Source organism: Zosterops lateralis (assembly GCF_965231275.1).
Source record: "Zosterops lateralis genome assembly, chromosome: 21".
NCBI lineage: Eukaryota > Metazoa > Chordata > Aves > Passeriformes > Zosteropidae > Zosterops > Zosterops lateralis.
In genome coordinates this window covers 8991871-9012601 of record NC_139781.1, presented here as the reverse complement: position 1 = coordinate 9012601, position 20731 = coordinate 8991871, and the positions used below count along the sequence as shown (strand labels likewise).

The following is a 20731-nucleotide window of genomic DNA, read 5'->3' as shown; positions in this document are numbered from 1 at the left end:
CTGGGCACAGCAGAAGGACCAGGCTGATTCCGAAAGAACCCCCAAGTCCGTGCACTTCAGGAAAAGGAGTTTGAAATGGGCGAACCACAGAATTTTACCCCAAATCCCCACTCGGCACTGCCCAGGAGGCTCCAGCCCGGCCAGGATTTGGCTCCTGACAGCTCCAGCCATTTGTCCCTCAGAGCCCTTTGTCACCTGTCCCTGTTCCACATTCCCCCTGTGACACCATCCCACCCCCCTGTGCTGCGGTTTAACCCCTAAGGAACCGCAGTGGTGCCTCCTGTCACTATGGCAATGAGTGTTCCCACTGTCCCTCCTCCCCAGAACAGAATCTCCTGGCACTGAGGCCCCTCCTGCAGCCCTTCCCAGCAGGGTGGGATATTCCAGAGCGCCAGGATCATCCTCTTGCTCCCAGGGCAGGGCTGGAGTGTGGGAAAAGCTGTGACATTCCCAGCTCCATGAGGGAACTGCCCTTGTGTTGAGGCTCCTTCCACCATTCCCACCCCATCCCACATCCCACAGCCCGTTCACAGCTCTCCAGGGGCTCCTTTGGGAACAGCCCCTCTCTCCCTGGGGATGATTCCCATGGGAATTCCCCCAACTCGAGGCTTTGCAGCTGCTGGGTGGGCAATGAGAGACTCGGCTGCTGAATTCCAGGAGGATGGAGCAGGTCTGGGAGCTTTCCATGGAGATTCTCCGGCCCTTTCAGCTCCTCCTTCCCTCTCCTCACCCCGGCGGATTTCTCCCCTCCCAGCGGGTGTGTGGGACGAGCCAGGCACGGAGGCACCACACCCTTTTTTACACAGTAATTTGATGCAGCAAGAGAGGGGAAAAAAAAAGGGAGGGAGATGCTGCCAAGCGATTCCCAGTGAAACTCTGGAATGGCTTTCAGCCAAATCTCCCAAAACACAAACAGAGACGTGCAGCTCCTACAGCTCTGCTTCCCAAAACTCCCCTGATATTTGGGACAAAGCAAACCCAACTTAACAAACCTCTCAGATCTGAAATCCTTGGTAGCAAAAAAATTTATTTCCATGACCGAAGACGAGGAGAATTTTATAAACTTAATTCTAGCAACCATCCAAAGAAACAGTAAATATCCCATCACCCGGCGGCCCCTGGGGGCACATCACCTGTCCTGCCTCCTTCCCGACCCTCCCAAATTCCAGAAAGGAATTCCAGGAAGGAATTCTGCAGCAGATCCAACCATCCTCCAGCTCTCTCTAGTGTCCAATGTGATAAGGAGAAAAAACAAGCAGCACACTCATTTCAAAGCCCAACAGAGACATGGACAGTGTTAAGATTCTCCTGAAAAGAAGCAGTCCCCGTGTGTTTTTTCTCCCCACAAAGCCCCAGGGCCTGGGCTCAGCGCATGAGCAGGCTGTGCTTTGGTCCATCCACCCTCTCCAGCTTCTCAAAGTGTTTCCTGGCATTCCGGATGTTGATCAGAGTGGCTGCGGAAGCTGCAAAGGAAAGGAGATAAAAAGGAGTTAAAAAGGGTGAGAATCACCACGTCCCTGGGGCTGTAACAGCTCTGCCTGCAGGGGCTGGGTGCACCCTGCTGCTCCTGAGCCGGGCAAAACCCTCAGTGGGATGGGATGGGCAAAAAATTTCATGTGAGATGGTTTGGGTAAGGTTTAGGGTGGGATGGGCTGGGTGGAATTCAATAGGGGAAGATCTGGGCAAAATTTGATCTGGGCAAAATTTAATGTGGGATGGGTAAAAATTAAGCATGGGGAAGGTCTGAGCAAAAATTCAGCATGGAGTTGTCTGAGCAAAATTTAATGTGGGAAGGTCTGAGGAAAGTTTAATGTGGGATGGTGTGGGCAAAGTTTAATGTGGGAAGGTTTGGGCAAAATTTAATGTGGGAAGGTTTAGGGAAAGTTTAATGTGGGATGGTCTGGGCAAATTTAATGTGGGATGGTCAGAGCTGTTGGCTGATCCCAGAAGAACATGAGGAAAAGCCTCTCCCAGGGAGAGTTGCTCATCCCAGCCCAGGGATCCCACACTGTCCCCAAACTCCCCAAAGTGAGGAGAACAAGGAAAGCACAGCAGCTCCACGAGGAGCCCTGGGCAGTGCCCCTGGAGCCCCTGAGCTCCCAGCAGGAATTCCAAGGGCTGTGTATAAACAGGGATCTGCTCCCAGAGGCTGCAGGCTGGCACTGCTGCAGCTCCTCCTCGGGATAAATACATGATGCTAAAATTAGCCTGTCCACCCGAGACAGGCAGCCAGAGCAACACCCAGACATGAGCCAGCTCTGCTTCCTCCCCAAAAATCACCGGGGCTGCCAGCTCCCAGCTGCCCAAAATAGGATTTAGGCACAACCTGCTCAGCCAGGTCTGGTTTTGTGGCTCTCTGTGACAGCAGCAGCTCAGCTGTGCCACCACCTCTGCAGGATCCTGTTCTCAACCCCTCTCTCTCCATTACAATTAGTTCTGTAATTAAAAACTCTAATTTTCCAAAAGAAATGTGGTTTAAATTGGACTAATTTCTCTTTTTCTGATTTTTTTTTTTTTTTTTGTCTCAAGCAGGTTTTTTTTCTTGGCTGTGACTTACGTATGGAGGGGTCTGACATGACCACCATCACGTAGGTGTTGGATGTGAAAATGTCAATGAAAGCAGCAAAGTTGGAGTTCCTGACCTCCATGCTCTGGAAAGAAGCTGCCAGTTTACTGAAAAACAAAGAAATAAAAAGAGTGAATGAAAAGACTTTGTGCCCAAATCCCTGAGCTGGGCTGTCAGGAACAAGGAGGAGCTGGAATTCCCACTTGGAAAGGTGTGGTTTGGCTGGGCTTGGTTTGAAAGGCAAAATTCCTCAGTTTTGGGCCAAATGAGAACAATTATCAGCTGGTTGTGCTTTGAAAATGAAGGAAATTCCAGACAAAACCCTCCCCATGGAGGGGCTCAGCCATTCCCAGCTGGACACTCTGGGTGAGCAGCAGAAATAAGAATAAAATGGGAATACCTGGAGACATCTGAACATCTGTAAACCCCCTCAGAAACTTCTCCATCCCATCCAGGATCCACACCCCCTCAGGATTAACCTGACTGTGGGGCCTGAGGGCTGAGCAAAGCTGAGCTTCCCACTTTTCCACTGAAAATAGGGATAAAACAGTGGCACATCCTCCCCAGGCAGCCCTGAGCTCTCCAGCTGCAAATTCCCAAAAAAAACCACCTTTGATCAGTTCAACCCTGGAACAAAACAGCACCAAACCTCTCCCACCACGAGCAAAGCAGGAATTAAATTAACATTTAATGATTTATGTTCCAGCAATATTCCAGCTGCTGGGGAGCCAAACTGGGAATCTCTGGAACAATCCTGCTCTCCCCAGTGCTGAGGGGAGCAGCTCACCTGCAGCTCAGCTTGAACTGTTTGATGATGTTGCTGATCTTCTCAAACCTGTGCACGTCCCTCTGCTCCTTGCACTGGTAGTGGGAGATCACCTGGGGAAGGGGCACAGGTAAATCAGGGAATCCTGCACAGCTCTGGGAATGGCTGGGGACAGGGCAGGGATTCAAATCTGTGTCTTTGGGGTCCTGGATCTTGCTGTAAAAAAATTGTTTTCAGCAATTCTTGTGGGGCTTTTGTGGAGGAACTCAGTGACGGGATCACCACTGTCCCCTTAGGGCTGAAGCTTCACCTCAGCACCAAATTAAATCTTGAGCCAAAAATAAGTGGAAACAGAGGGAAAAAAATGTGTCCATCACTTCAGGAATGAGCTGAGTGCTGGGATATTCCCACCCTGCACAGGCAGAGATCCCAAAGCCAAATCGAGCTGTTCCTCCATAGGAAAAGCAGCTCAAAGGCAGCAGGTGCCTTGGGAATTCCTTCTCCATCTCTCCAGAGCTCAGAGCAGTTCTCTCCTTCTCCTCCCCAGGGATCCAGCAGCTAGGAGCAGCCCTGAGGGTCTGAGGGGCTTCAGGAATCCTCGGGAACATCTCCATAAACGTGGTGGCCCCAGCCCTTCATTCCTCAGCCCAAACAGCAAACCTGAACAGGGATCTCCTCAAAACCTCAAAAACTCCTCACCATTCCAAAATCAGCTCTCACTGGATGTCTCAGGAGCCCTTGCACAGGGATGTGAAACTGCTCTAATCAGGGAGTCACATTTAACAGGTTTTTTAATATTTTTCCTCTTTTTTCCCTTAACTATCCTAAACCCATCACTTTTTAAACTTGCTCAATAATTCCCACAGGCACAGCTTTAGCCACATTCAAGACTTGCAATTCCCAGAGTTCAGTTTCCTTCCTAAACTTCCCAGATGAGTTTTTTTCACTGCAATTTAAGCAAAAATTTCAGAATAAGATTTCCCAAGGAGATTTTCACAGGACGATTTCCCTTCAAGAGAAAAACAGTCCTGGGAATGTTTAAATACGTGAAAAAAAAAGGAGGAATTTTTTTAAGAAGTCACCACTGCACTTAATTTAAGCACAGAATTTTTGTAGCAAAGATAATTTCTTACAGTTAAAAATGTCCTTGTAACAATCACACTGTCACACACCCCAGGATGGAACTATTTATTATCTCCAAAAGGTCAAAAAAGCAGAACTTGCCAGGCATGGCCAAGTGTTTGTTCCTGATAGTTTAAGGAGGAAGAAAAGTCATGGCTCTTTTCCCAAATTCCCTCCATCATTTCCAAATCACCAGCAAGGAAAACACTCAAAAAAAAAAACAATTCAAATATTTCCTTCAGTTCAGGGAACGTTTGGTGCAAAGTGTGAGAAGCCCAGCCCAGAAATCAGGAATGTGGATAAAGCTGGTTTTATCCAGCACCTTTGCACAGGAATTGGAAGCACAAAAACCTGGAAAACCATCACAATCCCATTGTGATCCTCCATCTCTGCTCTGGATTTGCAGAACACCAAAAATCAAAAGCAATCAGGGCCAGCTCCAGCGGAGGAAGTGAAAAGGTTTGGGTTTGAAGCTACAAAAGGCTCCTGCCCTGTACAGAGGGATTCCTGAGCAGCCCCACCACAATGGGGACATGAAACACTCTCAGAGCCTGCAGGAGGAAACCCCAACCAAACCTCAGCTCAGCTGCTGCTGCAGGAGGGATTTGGGGTGGTCCTGTGGGCCACGGGGTCCCTGGGGCTGCTTCCAGACCCCAAAGCCTGGATCAGGGCTGGAACCTCCCAACTTCCAGGGAATCCCATGATGGGTTGGCTTGGAAGGACCTCGGAGCTCATCCAGGTCCAACCTGACACCTCCCACTGTCCCAGGGACACCCCCACTGTCCCAGGGACACCCCCCCTGTCCCAGGGTCACCTCCCCCTGTCCAGGGACACCCCCCACTGTCCCAGGGACACCCCCCACTGTCCCAGGGTCACCTCCCCCTGTCCAGGGACACCCCCCACTGTCCCAGGGACACCCCCCACTGTCCCAGGGTCACCTCCCCCTGTCCCAGGGTCACCTCCCCCTGTCCCAGGGACACCCCCCACTGTCCCAGGGTCACCCCCCACTGTCCCAGGGTCACCTCCCCCTGTCCCAGGGTCACCTCCCCCTGTCCCAGGGACACCCCCCACTGTCCCAGGGTCACCCCCCACTGTCCCAGGGACACCCCCCACTGTCCCAGGGTCACCCCCCACTGTCCCAGGGACACCCCCCACTGTCCCAGGGTCACCTCCCCCTGTCCAGGGACACCCCCCACTGTCCCAGGGTCACCCCCCACTGTCCCAGGGACACCCCCCACTGTCCCAGGGTCACCCCCCCTGTCCCAGGGTCACCCCCCACTGTCCCAGGGACACCCCCCCCTGTCCCAGGGTCACCCCCACTGTCCCAGGGTCACCCCCACTGTCCCAGGGTCACCTCCCCCTGTCCCAGGCTGCTCCAAGCCCCAATGTCCATCCCAGGGATCCAGGGGCAGCCCCAGCTGCTCTGGGAATTCCATTCCAGTCCCTCCCCACCCTCCCAGCCAGGAATTCCTGCCCAATCTCCATCTAATCCTGCTCTCCATGATTTTGAAGCCATTCCCTGTGTCCTGTCCCTCCATCCCTTGTCCCCAGTCCCTCTCCAGCTCTCCTGGAGCCCCTTTAGGTGCTCTGAGCTCTCCCTGGAGCCTTTTCTTCTCACTCCCATCTCTCCCAGCCTGGATCCAGAGCAGAGGGGAGGGAAAGGGGAGGCTCCATCCAGGGAATCCACCCCAGGGACTCACCAGGAACGTGGCTCTCTCAAACAGCAGCACCTCGTCTGCCTCAATGATCTGAGCAAAGTTCCTCAGGTTCATCTCCAGCTGCTGCACGTTGGGGATCAGCTGGTAAACAATGCTGGACCAGGCCTGGCCATGGAGACACAGAAAAGTCCCATCAGCTCCTCTCCTGCTCAGCCTCTTGTGATGAGAAATGTGCTCCCAGAGGGATTTTGGGCACTGAGTTTTTTAAGAAGTCACCACTGCACTTAATTTAAACACAGAATTTTTTCTAGCAAAGATAATTTTTTACAGTTAAAAAATGTTCAGGGGGATATTTGGGATTCCTGTCTGCCAAGTTCCTGACATTTACCACACGCTCCTGACGTTTTAAGATTAATTAATTTAATTAATTTGGGTTTAACTGACACCCTGCAGAGCTGCAAACACCAGCAGCAGCTACAGGGATCCTGCTCTTGCCCCAAGTGGGAAGGCAGATGTGGAGAGGAAGCTGCACCAACCTTATAAAGTGTCTCATCCCAGATGGAAGTTCTGAAACAAACACATTCCAAGGGCCGGGAAAGGCGCTTCAGGTCTTCCTCACGCTCCTTAAAAATCTGGGGAACAAAAGAGAGTTTAGGGATTGAGTGTGGATGATCCTGCCTGTTCTGTGGCTGCTGTATGGATTTATGGGATGAGGATCTCTGGGGAGAGGTCAGGAACCCCCCAGGGAGCAGCAGAGCCAGGGATGCTTTGCTGCAGAATCCCAGAATTATTTGGGTTGGAAGGAGCCAAGCTGTGCAACCAGGCAGGAAAAGCTTTTTTCTTCATCCCTAAAAATCACCACTGCTGTCCTCCACTGGATTCTAGGATGACACACTTTGAGAAAAGCTGTGAGAACATCAGAGAAAACCTTCGAGGAACAGCCCTGAGAGGGGCTGCCTTTGATCTGGGCACGAGGAAAACCATCCCCACGACAATGGAAACCTCCAGCTCCTCACCAGATCCCGCTGGTCCTCCTGCACCAAGTCCATCTTGTGCACCAGGCAGAAGATCTTGGCATCGGGGGAGTTCTGGAGAATGGCCTCCAGGCAGGACTGGTAGTAGTGCATGTCCTTCTCCAGCTCCCTGCTCTCCACGTCGAACACGTAGATCAGCACCTCCACGTTGCGGAAGATGTTGTCCCTCTGGCTGGTGAAGTAGTTCTCCATGAAGGTGTCCTGGCTGAGGGAGCAGAGCAGGAGAGCTCAGGAGAGTCTCCTTTAGAGCAGCTCCTGCCTGGCACGCTGGGTTTTGTGCCTGCCACGGGGGGCAAGGCTGGGATTTGGGAATTTTGGCTCTCACTGAGGAGGTTAAGCTGGAGCTGAGCGTTCCCAATGCTCCTGGAGAGCATCAGCCCCACAGTCCCCACATGAAGCTGAAGTTCCCCTCATGCCCAGCTGCTTTTGCCCCAGGATGGTTTTAAAGAGCAGTTTGTGAAACCCCACAGCAGCAGGAACAGGTGAAATGTGACCAAAGCGTCAGTTCAGCCTTGAATCTCAAGATTTAAATCTCCTTAAACTCTGGCTGAACATGGCGAGATGATCCACAGGCCATGGAGCTGAGGAAGGGACAGCATTCCTTAAAAACAGCTGCTCCAGGAGCCACAGGATCTACCTCCAGCACGGGATCCCTGCATAAATCCCACCTGGATTGAGCTGGAGATGAGCAATTCCAACACCTCAGGACAGCAGGAGAAAGGGAATTTCCTCAGGAGAAGGAGAATTCCCTCAGCACTTTCCTCAGGATAAGGAGAATTCCCTCAGCACCATCTCATCCCAGAGGGAGGAGAATCCATTCTGTTCCAGCCCTGGCTCCCCACAGCCTCCCCCAGAGGTTGGAAAAGGCCAGGAATGAGCAGTACTTACCCTCCACAGTCCCACAGGTTCAACACCAGGTTTCCCAGGAATCTGACGTGGGAATGCTCCACATCAACTGCAAAGAGACAGCAGGAGGTCACTGAGTGCACCACGCACCCAGGGCTGGGCTTGGGGCAGCCAAAAATCATGGGAATCAGCATCAAATCGTGGGATGGAAGGGATTAAAGCCCTCTTTCCACCCCCTGCCACCTTCCACACTATCCCAGGTTGCTCCAAGGCACACCCAGCCTGGCTTTGGACACTTCCAGGGATGGGCTGTTAAATCCCACCAAAATCCCATTTCCCAGAGGAATTCAGGCCTCCCTGCCCACTGCTCTGCTGAGAAGTGCAGCAAGTTCTCCAATCACACATTCCCTGGTCCCTGGGATATTGCAGGAGTGACTCTGCAGGGCTCTAAGCCACCCTGAACAAAATAAACCAGGAACACAGGGAATGTAAACAGCAAAGGCTTCTCCCTGATCCCAAAAAAAGGAGAGTTAGGGATAAAATTGAATAATAAAGCAGCAAAGGTGCTCCCCTGATCACCCAAAAAAAGGGGAGTTATGGATAAAATTGAATAATAAAGCAGCAAAGGCTGCTCCCCTGATCACCCCAAAAAATAGAATTAAGGATAAAAATTGAATGATGAAGCAGAAAACGCTGCTTCCTGATCCCCCAAAAAAGGGGAGTTAGGGGTAAAATTGAATAATAAAGCAGCAAAGGCTGTTCCCTGACCCCCAAAAAAGGGAGTTAAGGATAAAATCGAACAATAAAGCACCAAAGGTTGCTCCCTGATCCCCCAAAAAGAGGAGTTAAGGATAAGGGTTGAACAATAAAGCACCAACAGTGCCTTTCCCCTCCCTCCCCTCCCTGCCTGCCCCTGGCTGATCCCGAGGCCCCGGGCAGGGTGTGGCACCGGGAGGACCTGCAGGGACACACCCGACCCCGGGATCGCTGCGGGGAACGGCCCCGCCCCTCTAACGAGGGGGTTGGAGCTCCGGGATTTGGGAACGGGCCGGGAATTCCGTACTGGTGGCCCCCAGGCGCCGCGTGTCCCGGGCGATGTAGTTGGCGAAGATGATGGATCTCATGCTGGTCTTCCCAGACCCACTTTTACCCATCAGCAGCACCTGCAGAGAGGGGAAAGAAGGAAAAAATGAGCTCTCACAGAGCACTGAGTCCTTCCCAGCTCCCTGGAGTTGACACCTCACTGCCAAAGCCACCAAACACAGGACTGGAACATTCCAGCTGGAGAGAGGAGAATGTGGGAAGCAGGACAGACATCCCAAACCTCCTGTCCCTGGTCATCCCAACCCTCCTGTCCTTGGTCATCCTCCTGTCCCTGGTCATCCCAAACCTCCTGTCCTTGCTCATCCCAAACCTCCTGTCCTTGCTCATCCCAAACCTCCTGTCCCTGGTCATCCTCCTGTCCCTGGTCATCCCAACCCTCCTGTCCTTGGTCATCCCAGCCCTGCTGTCCTTGGTCATCCTCCTGTCCTTGGTCCTTAGGCCATGGTCATCCCACCTCCCTGCTGTCCTTGATCACTTTTCTCAAAAAACATGGTCAGGGAAAAGCAGGAGCTGCCTCCCCATTCCCAGCCTCTCCCACCTGATGGCCTTGGTGGCACCACAGGACATTAAAGATGAGGAACAGCTTTGTCTCAACCCCTCCAGAGCAGAAACAAGCCCTCACCCCCTGGTTTTCCACCCCAACCACTCTGTCCTAACCAGGCAGATCAAACTTCAAAGATCTTCTAATCCTGCTCTTCCCACAACATGGCTGGTTTTCTTTTCCCCGAATACCAGGGACATTCCCAGTTTCAGGTGCCAGAAGACCAAAAAAATGAGGGAAAAGCAGATGAGATAGGCCAGCTCAGGGTCCCCAGTGATCCCTGCCCAGAGGAGACTCTTGGCTCCATCATGTCCCATCCCTGCAGAGCTCAGAGGAAAGAAGAGGCAGCCAAAAAAGCAGGGAATGCTGGGGGTGGGGATGAGGGGAGACAGCCACAGCCACACCAGGCAAGGCTTTACATTGTGATCTAAAAATAAAAACTAAACAAAACAAACCCCACCGGGGGCAGCCAACACAGCTGCTGAACGAGTCCCAGTTATAAATCCAAAATCCAGCTTTTGGCAGCAGCCCTGCAATCTCCCATCCAGGAGGGATTTCAGTGGAACAGCTCAGGGAGTGCCTGCCCAGCCTCCCAAGCCTCACCCTGGAGGAGCAGGACAAACCCAAGGCACAATTCCCTGTTCCTGCCTGCTCAGGTCACTCCTGCAGCAGCTCCAGCCTGGCCAGAGGGAAGCTGCCCACAGGCTCCAGGGAGTTTTTTCTGGCTGTTCCACACCCAGGAAGGCTGGGCAAACCACCTCAGGATGCTGCCCTGCCCTGTCCTGACCCCAAAGGACAAGCCAAGCTCTTATTTCACAGCACCAGCACAAAATCCCGAGCAGAAACTCAATCCCCACTCTGAGGCACGGCCCAAAGCAGCCCCAATTCCCAAAGTTTGGGCTGCAGAGGCCTTGCAAAAGGGGTCAGGCAGCAGCAGGGAACCCAACCCCACCTCACCATGGAAAAGCAGCCAGATATTCCTTTCAGAGCTCTCTGGATGTGCTCCTGCTGGAAATACACCCACCCCTGCAATTCCCAGAGCTGCTGCTCCTTCCCCACGTGTTAAATTTCATCCTCTTGGGAGCCCTGAGCGAATCTGGGGCTGCTGGGACAGCTTGGGAGGGTGTCCTGGAGACAGGGAAAGGCTTGGAGCAGCTCCTGAGCAGGCACAGAGGTTTGCAGAGGGTTTTGCAACAGCCCTGGGGAACAGCAACTGCAGGGGGAGGCTCTGCCTGAGCCCAGCCCACGCCTAGGCCGGGATTAAAGGTGGTTTTAATGCCTGGCACTTCCAGCAGGGGATGCAGCTCCGACTCTGAGAGGATTCCGAGGCACAGAGCCCCAGCCTGAGGGATAGATACAACAAACCGTGTTCCTGGATGGGGATGGAAAACACAGGATCCTCCTCCCCGAATTTACCTTTTTCTTCATGGCTGTGCTTGGCATCACACACCTGCCAAGAGAAGCGCACCTTGGATTGCTGCTTTGGGACAATTCCAATGCCAATCCCAATGCCAATCCCAATCCCAGTGCCAAAGCCAATCCCAAAGCCAACCCCAATCTCAATCCCAATGCCATTCCCAATCCCAGGGCCAGCCCCGGTACCGGGAGCGCTGACACAGCCCCCGGTCCCCGCCCCCTGCTCGGGGCCATGGGGAACTCCCGCTGCCAGCGGGAAACCGCCGCTGTTCCCCAAATCACCCGGCCCGGGGGGGAGTTCCTCTGCAGCCCCTTCCCCGGGATGTCCTTCCATTCCATTCCCCGGGGATTCCCCTCAGTCCATTTTCCAGGATCCCCCTGGAATTCCCCGCAGCCCCTTCCTCAGGATTTCCTCAGGATTCCCCTCAGCCCCTTCCCCAGGACCCCCTTGGAATTCCCCTCAACCCATTTTCCAGACTTGCCCTGGAATTCCCCTCAGCCCCTTCCCCAGGATTCCCTCAGGATTCCCCTCAGCCCCTTCCTCAGGATTCCCTCAGGATTCCCCTCAGCCCCTTCCTCAGGATTCCCTCAGGATTCCCCTCAGCCCCTTCCTCAGGATTCCCTCAGGATTCCCTTCAGCTCCTTCCTCAGGACCCCCTGGAATTCCCCTCAGCCCCTTCCTCAGGACCCCCTGGAATTCCCCTCAGCCCCTTCCCCAGGACCCCCTGGAATTCCCCTCAGCCCTTCCCCAGGCCCCCCCGGATCCCCCTCAGCCGCCCCCGGCCCCACCGGGCCCCACAGCGCTCTCCCCCCGGGCCGGGCCGGTTCCCGGTACCTGCGGCGGCGATGGGCGGCTCGGGGCCGGCTCGGGGGGCGATACCGGTGTGACCCCGGTTCCTCCGGCGGCTCGGGGGGGGGCTCTACCGGTGCGAGCCCGGTTCCTCAGGGGGCTCTGCCGGTGTGACCGCCGGTTCCTCGGGGGGGCGCTGCCGGGGCCGGGGGCGGTGTCGGTTCCCGGGCTGGCGGGGCCGGGGGCGGTGGCCGGGCCTGTCCCGGGGCTGTGGCGGTGCCCCCGTCCCGTCCCGCCCCCCGCGCGCTCACGGGACCCACGGGCGCCGGTCACGTCAGCGCGCGCCCCGCCCCGCCCCGTGCGTGCGCGCCCCCGTGACGTGAGCGCGGGGAGAAGCCCAGCCCGCCATGTTGGGTGAGGGCAAAGCCTTTCTGGCAAAGCCGGGAGCGTTAATTGAGGGGTTCCCGATGCGTCCCGGCTATTCCCGGTGATTCTCGTTGTCTCCCGTGGAAAGGCGGGGCGGGGTCCATTGGAACCAGCTCGGCGGTCAGCGGTGCGGTAGTAGCGTTTTGAGGCATGCAGACTCCTCCTTCTTCAGCGCCTCCCATATGGTCTAGCGGTTAGGATTCCTGGTTTTCACCCAGGCGGCCCGGGTTCGACTCCCGGTATGGGAAGTTTCATCTTTTCCTGCCCGCATGGCGAAACTCCCCGCCTTCTTCTCCAGTTTTTCTGCACATTTTCCCCTCAAAACTCTACCGGGCGTTGTTTTTTACACCCCTGAGGCAAAATTTCTCGGGACCAGGAGACTCCTGGGAACGCTTTGCCACTGCAAACGCAGCTTCCCACCTGTTTAAACCTTCAAGTGCTTTGGGGCACAGAGCCTCCAGCTAATTAACATGTTATTAATAACCTTCTTCTCTAACCAAGCAAGAAAATTCCTGCTTGAGTCCCATTGTGTGTTTTAAACCGCCCTGACTTGCTCAAGGCAAATAGGATTGTGCTGAAGATATCTATAGAAACCCATAGGTGATATATAGATTTATGCATGTGGGGGCTTATTTATTGCTGAAGGAATTCCTGGGAGCTTCCTCAAACCTGGAGAGATCTGCTGGGGTTTCTTGAGTTCCAGAGATCCTGGGAACTGCTGCCGAGGGTCATCACCTTGGGTGTCCCCTCCCAGAGCCATCAATGTCCTCCTGTGTCCCCTGAGAGCCATTGTCTCATGTGTCACCTTGTGTGTCCCCTCCTGGAGCCATCAATCACCCTGGGTGTCCCCTCTGAGCCTCATCATCCCTCCCAGAGCCATCAATCACCTCGGGTGACCCCTTGGAGCCTCATCCCTTTCTGTGTCCCCTCTGAGCTTTGTCACCCTGTGTGTCCCCTCCCAGAGCCATCAACCACCTCTGGTGTCCCCCCTGAGCCTCGTCACCTTGGGTGTCCCCTCTGAGCCTTGTCACTCTGTGTGTCCCCTCCCAGAGCCATCAATCACCTCTGGTGTCCCTTCTGAGCCTTGTCACCCTGTGTGTCCCCTCCCAGAGCCATCAATCACCTCTGGTGTCCCCCCTGAGCCTTGTCACCCTGTGTGTCCCCTCCCAGAGCCATCAGTCCCTGGTGTGTCCCCCCTGAGCCTTGTCACCTCCTCCCACAGCCCTGGCAGTTCATCCCCTCCCTCCCAGCACTTTCAGCTCCACGGGAATTCCAGCCTGGAATTCCTTTAACTGTTTGATGCCTGGGAAAGGCAGTGCTGGCCCCACAGGATTGCAGGTTTTGAAGCTTTTTGAAGCTTTTTTCCCCTGTTCCTTACAGCTTTTAGAGCTAACACAGACATAAAAATGCGTTTAGATTTCTCCTTTAAAAATATCAAGAAAACACTCCCCCCCTTTTTTTTTTTAATTTAACAAATACTTTCTATTTGCACTTCAAACATCCTTGTCAGACCCTGAACCCCCAATTGCAGAGTTTTGTCTGACTCTGCTTGTGTTCATTTTACATTCAGGCAAACCAAATCCCAGGAGCAGCTGTGACAATGATTTTGTGTCCCCTAAAACTGTGCCAAAGTCCACGAGAATTTGGAGCCGTTTCACCTCTTTGTTCCTCTTGCTGAACTCTGATATCCCAATTAAAAACAGAAAAAAAATAAATTAATCCAAGTCTGATTAGCTGTGAAGGGGGAAGAGAATAAAATGTGGGTTTTTTTCTCTCCTACCCCCCTTCCTTCTGGACCTCTCCTCTATTTTTAAAGCAGATTTTTTAAAGAAAATGATCCAAAGTCAGAATATTCTGACAAATCTGTCCAATTCCCTGATGTTCTTGCAGGAGAACAACTTGTCTCCAATTCTGGAACTCAGTTTCTGACTGAGCTGCACAATGACAACATTCACTTGCTGCCAGCAGCTGCTCTGAGCTGTCCTTGTTCAGCAAGAGCCTCCTGCTCACAGATCTCCACACTCCACTTGTTCATTTTCCAAGTTTTATTGGCCAAATTTTCACTTTTAACAACCCAAATGCTGTAAAAAGTGCAGCTCAGGGGCTGTGTAGAGATAACCCCACACTCCAGGAGAAAACTGAACGAGCATTGAGCACTTTAAATTCTTGTTTTTGTGATTGTGGCAGAACCACAAAGAGCTGAAAGAGGTGGGGCTCCACTCTTTCCTTGACAGAACGCCCTGGATTTGGGATTTCAGGTTGTTTAGCACAGAGATAAAAAGATAAAGGCACCAGCACAGGAAAGCAGGCAGGAAGTTGTGCTCACTCCCCAAAAATATCCTGATTTTTTAATTCAGAGACAAAAATAGCTCCATCAGCAGGTATTGTTTAATTGCCTTCAGTATTACCCTGAAAAGAATCAGTGACCCCACAGAATCATTACTATGAAGGAGGAAAAAAAAAAAAAAAAAAAACAACCAAATTGAGCTGCCAAAACTCAGAGACCAAAACATTTTGTGTAAAATGTGTACAAAATGCAGCCTGGGGTTTGCTGCTCTCTGATAAAAGTTGGACTCAGGGCTCAGCAAATGCCAAAACTCTTTGTTCCAAGGCTCTTCCTGCCTTCAGTGCAGGGTTTTCTTCACACACTGAACGTTTTGATCTGTTTTGTGGAACAGAGAACCACAAAACGAGCTGGAAGGTGTTTCTTACAGGCACAAAGGGTGTTCTCACCTGTCCCTGCCAAGGGAAATGAGGCACCTTTAGAACTCTGGGGAATTTTAAACCAGGAGAAATCACCAGGAGAAGTCCTAGGCCTCCCTTTGTCCCCACCCTGACTACAGGGGATCAATAAATATTATTTAAATCCATGGCAGCAGCGCCCTGTGTGCAGCACTGAGCCCTCCCAACACCCCAAAATCACCAAAATCCTCTGAAGGAGCTGAGATGGGCTGAGGGGGTGAAGTCTTTGTGCCAGCGCTGCTGTGGGTAATTAGCACAAAATCATTAATTACAGAATTCCAGAGTGGTTTGGGCTGGAAGGATCTTAAGAGCTCATCCCTGTCCCAGGGTGGCATTTCCTAGGAATATGTGGCTGTCACAGAGCTGAGGCTGACAGGAATTGCTCTGTAATCTCCTTTTTCAGCTGTTTCCTCTCTTGTATTGTCTTGCAGTGACTCCCAATGATCAAGCAGGGGAAGAGAAGGAAAACAGGGGATGATCAGAGCTGTGTGCCTTGTCAGCAAACAGAGATTCCCTTTCCATTCCCAGCTCTGCCTGGAAAGCCTGGCAGTGCCTCTGCTGTGTCCCCAGCCTTAATGTTTCTCATTTCCTGCGACATTCCTGTGTTATCTCCTGCTCTGAAGGCTGCAGAATCCTCCTGAAAAGCTGTCAGGATTACACGGGGCAACACAGAGCTGCTAATGAGCTTGTCACGGTGCTGATGCCAAAGAGTGTCTGCTTTACCCCTCAGCTGGTTCGGCTGTAAATGGGCACAACATTGACCCCAGGGCTGGACATTCCCCCTCTCCAGGCTGGGCAGTGTGGACCAGCACAGCACCATTTGGGGAATTTCATCCGTGGATAAACCACAGACTGGAGCAGCTCCTTCTCTTGACCATCTCCAAATGTTCCTTTGTCCAAGTCCTGGATCCCAAATCCGCTCCTGGACCCCAAATCCACTCCCGGGTCCCATAACTTGCTCCTGGACCCCAAAGTCCCTCCCTGCTTCCAAACCCACTCCCAAATACCAAATCCACTCCTGGACCCCATAACCCGCTCCAGGACCCCAAACTCACTCCCGGATCCCACATCCACTTCCAGACCCCAAAGCCCCTCCAGGACCCCAAATCCACTCCAGGACCCCAAACCCGCTTCAGGACCCCGTAACCCACTTCAGGACCCCTAACCCGGACCCCAAACAAACCCCTCCCGGACCCCAAATCCGCTCCCGGTTCCTCCGGCGCCTCATCCCGGAGCGGGGCCCCCTCACAGCCCCAGTGACGTCACCGCCGCGCCGCCGGCTGCCATTGGTCGCTTCTGTCCCCGCGCCTGAAGCGGCGCTGCTTCCGGGTTGTTTGGGGCTGGCACAGCCGCTCCCGGTGCCCGCTGTGCTTTCGGTGTTCCCGGTGCCCCGCGGTGTTCCTGCCTCTCCCGGTGTTCCCGGACGGGCAGTGCAGGCCCTCCCGGTGCCCGCGCGGTGTTTGAGGCGGAGCTGGGGGGGGGGGGGGGGGGGGGGGGGCGCTGCGCGTGCGTGAGGCGCGCTGCTGCTGCTGCTGGCGCCCCCTGGCGGCCGCGGGCGGTGCCTCAGGCGCGGGGCCCTCACAGCGCTGGGGGAGCGATGAGGGTTCAGTGAGGGAGCGCTGAGGGCTCAGTGAGGGAGCGCTGAGGGGGCGATGAGGGGAGTGATGAGAGATCAGTGAGGGATTGATGAGGGAGCAATGAGGGCTCAGTGAGGGATTGATGAGGGAGCGATGAGGGCTCAGTGAGGGATTGATGAGGGAGCGATGAGGGCTCAGTGAGGGATTGATGAGGGAGCGATGAGGGAACAATGAGGGAGAGCTGAGGGATTGATGAGGGATCGATGAGGGGTCAATGAAGGAGCGCTGGGGGATCCCTGAGGGAGCGCTGAGGGATCAGTGAGGGAGCGCTGAGAGATCCCTGAAGGATTGATGAGGGAGCGCTGAGGGAGAGCTGAGGGATCAATGAGGGAGCGCTGAGGGATCAGTGAGGGATCGATGAGGGAGCGATGAGGGGAGCAATGAGGGATCCCTGAAGGATCCCTGAGGGAGCCCTGAAGGATCGATGAGGGAACACTGAGGGAGCGCTGAAGGATCGATGAGGGATCACTGGGGGATCCATGAGGGATTTCTGAGGGATCAATGAGGGATCAGTGACCTGGAAAAGCGTTCCAGGGTTATCAAATCCATCCTGTGACCCATCCCCACCTTGTCCCCAGCCCAGAACACTCAGTGCCACCTCCAGGGTTCCTTGGACCCCTCCAGGGATGGGCACTCCAAACCCCACTGGATGGGCACTTCCAAGCCCTGACCCCCTTTCCATGAGGAAATTCCTGTTGATGTCCACCCTGAGCCTCCCCTGAGGCCATTCCCTTTCCTCCTGTCCATGTTCCTCGGCTGTCCCCTCCTGTCAGGGATTTGTGCAGAGCCACAAGGACCCCCTGAGCCTCCTTTTCTCCAGGCTGAGAATTCTCAGCGAATTCTCCAGCCCCTTCCCAACTCTCTTCTATGCTCTGCACACTGGGGGACACCAGGCTGGTCCCAACTAGATTCCCACCATTCCCACCCCTTCCCTGGGCTGTCCATCAGCCAATTCTCAAGTGACTCTGCAGCTTTTCCAGCAGGTCCAGCACAGCATCACCTTGGGAGGGCTGAAATGAGGCACAAAGGCAAAATTCCATCCCAAAGGAAAAGCATTGGGAAAAGCCACACAAGATGCTGAGAAGAAACAACCCAGCTGAAATGTGCAATTCCAGCCCAAAGAATGCGTGTTTCTAGAAATAGAAAAATCAGAATAGGAAATTAATCACAGAGAGAAAATTAACTGCCTGAACATGTAAAACAGAACAATCCATCCATCCATTCCTCCATCCATCCATCCATCCATCCCTCCATCCATCCAGGGCAGGAATTTTCTCAGTGGCAGCCAGAGGTCCCCATGCTGCAGGCAGTGTGGTGCTGAGTGTGACACCGCTGGTGACAGGGACATTTTTGTGACTGCTGAGCAATAAATAACAAAACCAGACAATTTCTGTTCCTGTCTCTGGGAAAAGCAGCAGGATCAGGCCTGGGAGGAGGTCGCTGGGTCTGGGAAGGGTTTTCCAAGCCAGGAATGAGCACAGGGAGCAGAAGGAAGAAGCTGTGCAGGAGCTGCCTGTGGGTTTGGGGGTGTCCCAGCTCCTCACCAAACAAAGCATTTAGTGGTTTTTAGTGAAAAAATCCCTTTTTACTGAGTCCCCAGGGCTGCAGGGCTGGCTCTGAGCAGAGCAGAGTGATGGAGCTGAGGCAGGAACACCTCACAACATCCCATGGCTGGAATTTAGTCAGGACTTTTTTCTCCTGGAGGAGTTCCTGGTGATATCCCCTAAAATGCCTTTCTGCTCTATTATTTTATCCATCTCACCAGGGATCACTCAGAAAATCCTGTTCCCCTCCTGTCACCTGGCACCATTTGTTACCCTCGGTTCCATCTCTACGGCAACATTCTAATTTAATTTAAATGAGATTCCATAGCACACTTAAGCATCATTTTTACCACCTTCTCATTCCTTTAAATATTTTCTCTTTTTTCTGTATTTCTATTTTTATTTTCTTTATTTTCTTATTCTTCTTCTTTTACATTTATTTTTGGTTTTAATTTTATTTTTACATCTAATTTTCCCTTTCTCTTTTCCCTGTTTCCTTTCCCTTTCTCTTTTCCCTGTTTTCTTTCCCTTTCTCTTTTCCCCTGTTTCCTTTCCTTTTCTCTTTTCCCTCTTTTTCTTTCCCTTTCTCTTTTCCCTATTTTCTTTCCCTTTCTCTTTCCCCCCGTTTTCTTTCCCTTTCTCTTTTCCCTGTTTTCTTTCCCTTTCTCTTTTCCCTTTTTTTCTTTCCCTTTCTCTTTTCCCTCTTTTTCTTTCCCTTTCTCTTTTCCCTTTTTTTCTTTCCCTTTCTCTTTCCCTTTTTTCTTTCCCTTTCTCTTTTCTCTTTTTTCTTTCCCTTTCTCTTTTCCCTGTTTCCTTTCCTTTTCTCTTTTCCCTCTTTTTCTTTCCCTTTCTCTTTTCCCTATTTTCTTTCCCTTTCTCTTCCCCCCGTTTTCTTTCCCTTTCTCTTTTCCCTGTTTTCTTTCCCTTTCTCTTTTCCCCTGTTTTCTTTCCCTTTCTCTTTTCCCTGTTTTCTTTCCCTTTCTCTTTTCCCTGTTTTCTTTCCCTTTCTCTTTTCCCTCTTTTCTTTCCCTTTCTATTTTCCCTTTTTTCTTTCCCTTTCTCTTTTCCCTTTTTTTCTTTCCCTTTCTCTTTCCCCCTTTTCCTTTCCCTTTCTCTTTTCCCCTTTTCCTTTCCAGAAATGGCCAAATTTCCTGCTCCTGATCCCTAAATTTACAATTAACAGCTCATTATTTAAGCAGCGCCTTCCCAGATTCACTCAAACACTCCCAAACCTTTCTGAAAAGCTCCTCCGGTCTCAGCAGGTCTGAATCACTCGGAATAATTCCTTCTGCATTGCTCAGAAGAGATTTTAGCGAATTACACTGTAACCTCTGGATTTTAATAATTGCAAAAGCTGCAGGGGAAAAGTAAAACCAGAGGTAAAACCACTTTCCACTTATTATGAGTTTACCAACATCATCTATTATTTTTAAAACCCCACACAAACACTCTCCCCCTAAAGAACAACCCCCATCCTTTAACAATCCTTTTTGCCCAGATTTAGCAGGGTAATGACACGAGATGGAATTAACACAACTCCAAAAACAACATTATTTGTGTGTTTTTTCACCAGCTCGTGGCTCTAAAACTATTTTGATGTTGGGAGGATGGAGCTTGGCTTTCACACCAGCAGCAGGTCCTGAGCACACGAGCCTGGAGTGAGGAATTCAGTTCTTTATTTATGGTTTTTGAAGGAATTTTGGTTCACTTGTTATATTATTTGTGACTTTTCTGGTGAAAGGAACCTGCCAAGCTCCACCTTCCTGCCAGGTTCTTTCTTCTCCCCATTATCCTGCCAGGCAATTTCAGCTCTTTCTTAGCCAGAGAATTGCTCTGGAATTAAATCAATCTTGGTGGAGGAATTATCAAAAGCACAGGGAATGTTCATTGCAGCACCCCCTGAGCAGGGCCTGACAGCTCCATTCCACTCAGTAAAAGTGACCCAGCAGCTCTTTGGGCTGAATTCTGGCCCCTGAGTGTAAAGCAGGAGTGATTATATTGAAATCCCAGGGTTGAACAGCAGGACCTGGCCAGAGAATTCCCATTTACAGAATTCTCTCATTGTTCATTCTGAGCTCTGTGGGATTTGTCCAACCCTTCACAAAATGCCTGTTGGGAAATAGAGCCAGAGGTTCCCTGGCCCTGCACAACCCACAGAGGACGTGGCCCACTGTCCTTTCCTTCCCTGGACTTTGTTCCCAGCTGAGCTGATCCACTAAAACCTCACTGAGAGGAATAAAATCAGTTCTGAAATCGAGGGAAATAAATCAGCTCTAAAATAGGGGGGAGATAAATCAGCCTCTCCTGTGTTAATCTGCATTTCCCACTCATTTATCACTCTGGGTACAGCTGGAGCTGAACAGGAGCACCTGCCCACACAGATTTAAGCCTGGCCTATCTCCTGTTTTTCAGGAAAAACCAAGCCCAGCCACATCTGACAGGAGATTTAGGCCCAGCTTTGAGGTCAGAACTGATTTCAGGACATTTCTCTGCACTTTTCCTCAGCTCCAGATGAGCTGGACTTATTTAAACTCCCACC

At 52.3% G+C, this 20731-nt stretch overlaps 2 protein-coding genes across 2 annotated transcripts in view; one reads left to right on the top strand and one right to left on the bottom strand.

Moving 5' to 3' along the window:
• The window catches only part of LOC310917755 (endothelin receptor type B-like), a 372101-nt gene that overhangs the window by 263327 nt on the left and 88043 nt on the right, over positions 1–20731 (top strand). The window lies entirely within an intron of this gene.
• On the bottom strand, positions 1008–12102 carry LOC310917796 (ras-related GTP-binding protein A). Its single transcript, XM_083876340.1, has 10 exons — positions 11889–12102; positions 11054–11087; positions 9056–9155; positions 8035–8101; positions 7129–7351; positions 6649–6744; positions 6155–6277; positions 3354–3445; positions 2558–2673; positions 1008–1463 (listed from the first exon to the last, which is right to left on the bottom strand). Exons 2-10 carry the CDS (start codon positions 11078–11080, stop codon positions 1366–1368), a joined length of 942 nt encoding a protein of 313 aa, XP_083732466.1. The 5' UTR covers positions 11081–11087; positions 11889–12102; the 3' UTR covers positions 1008–1365.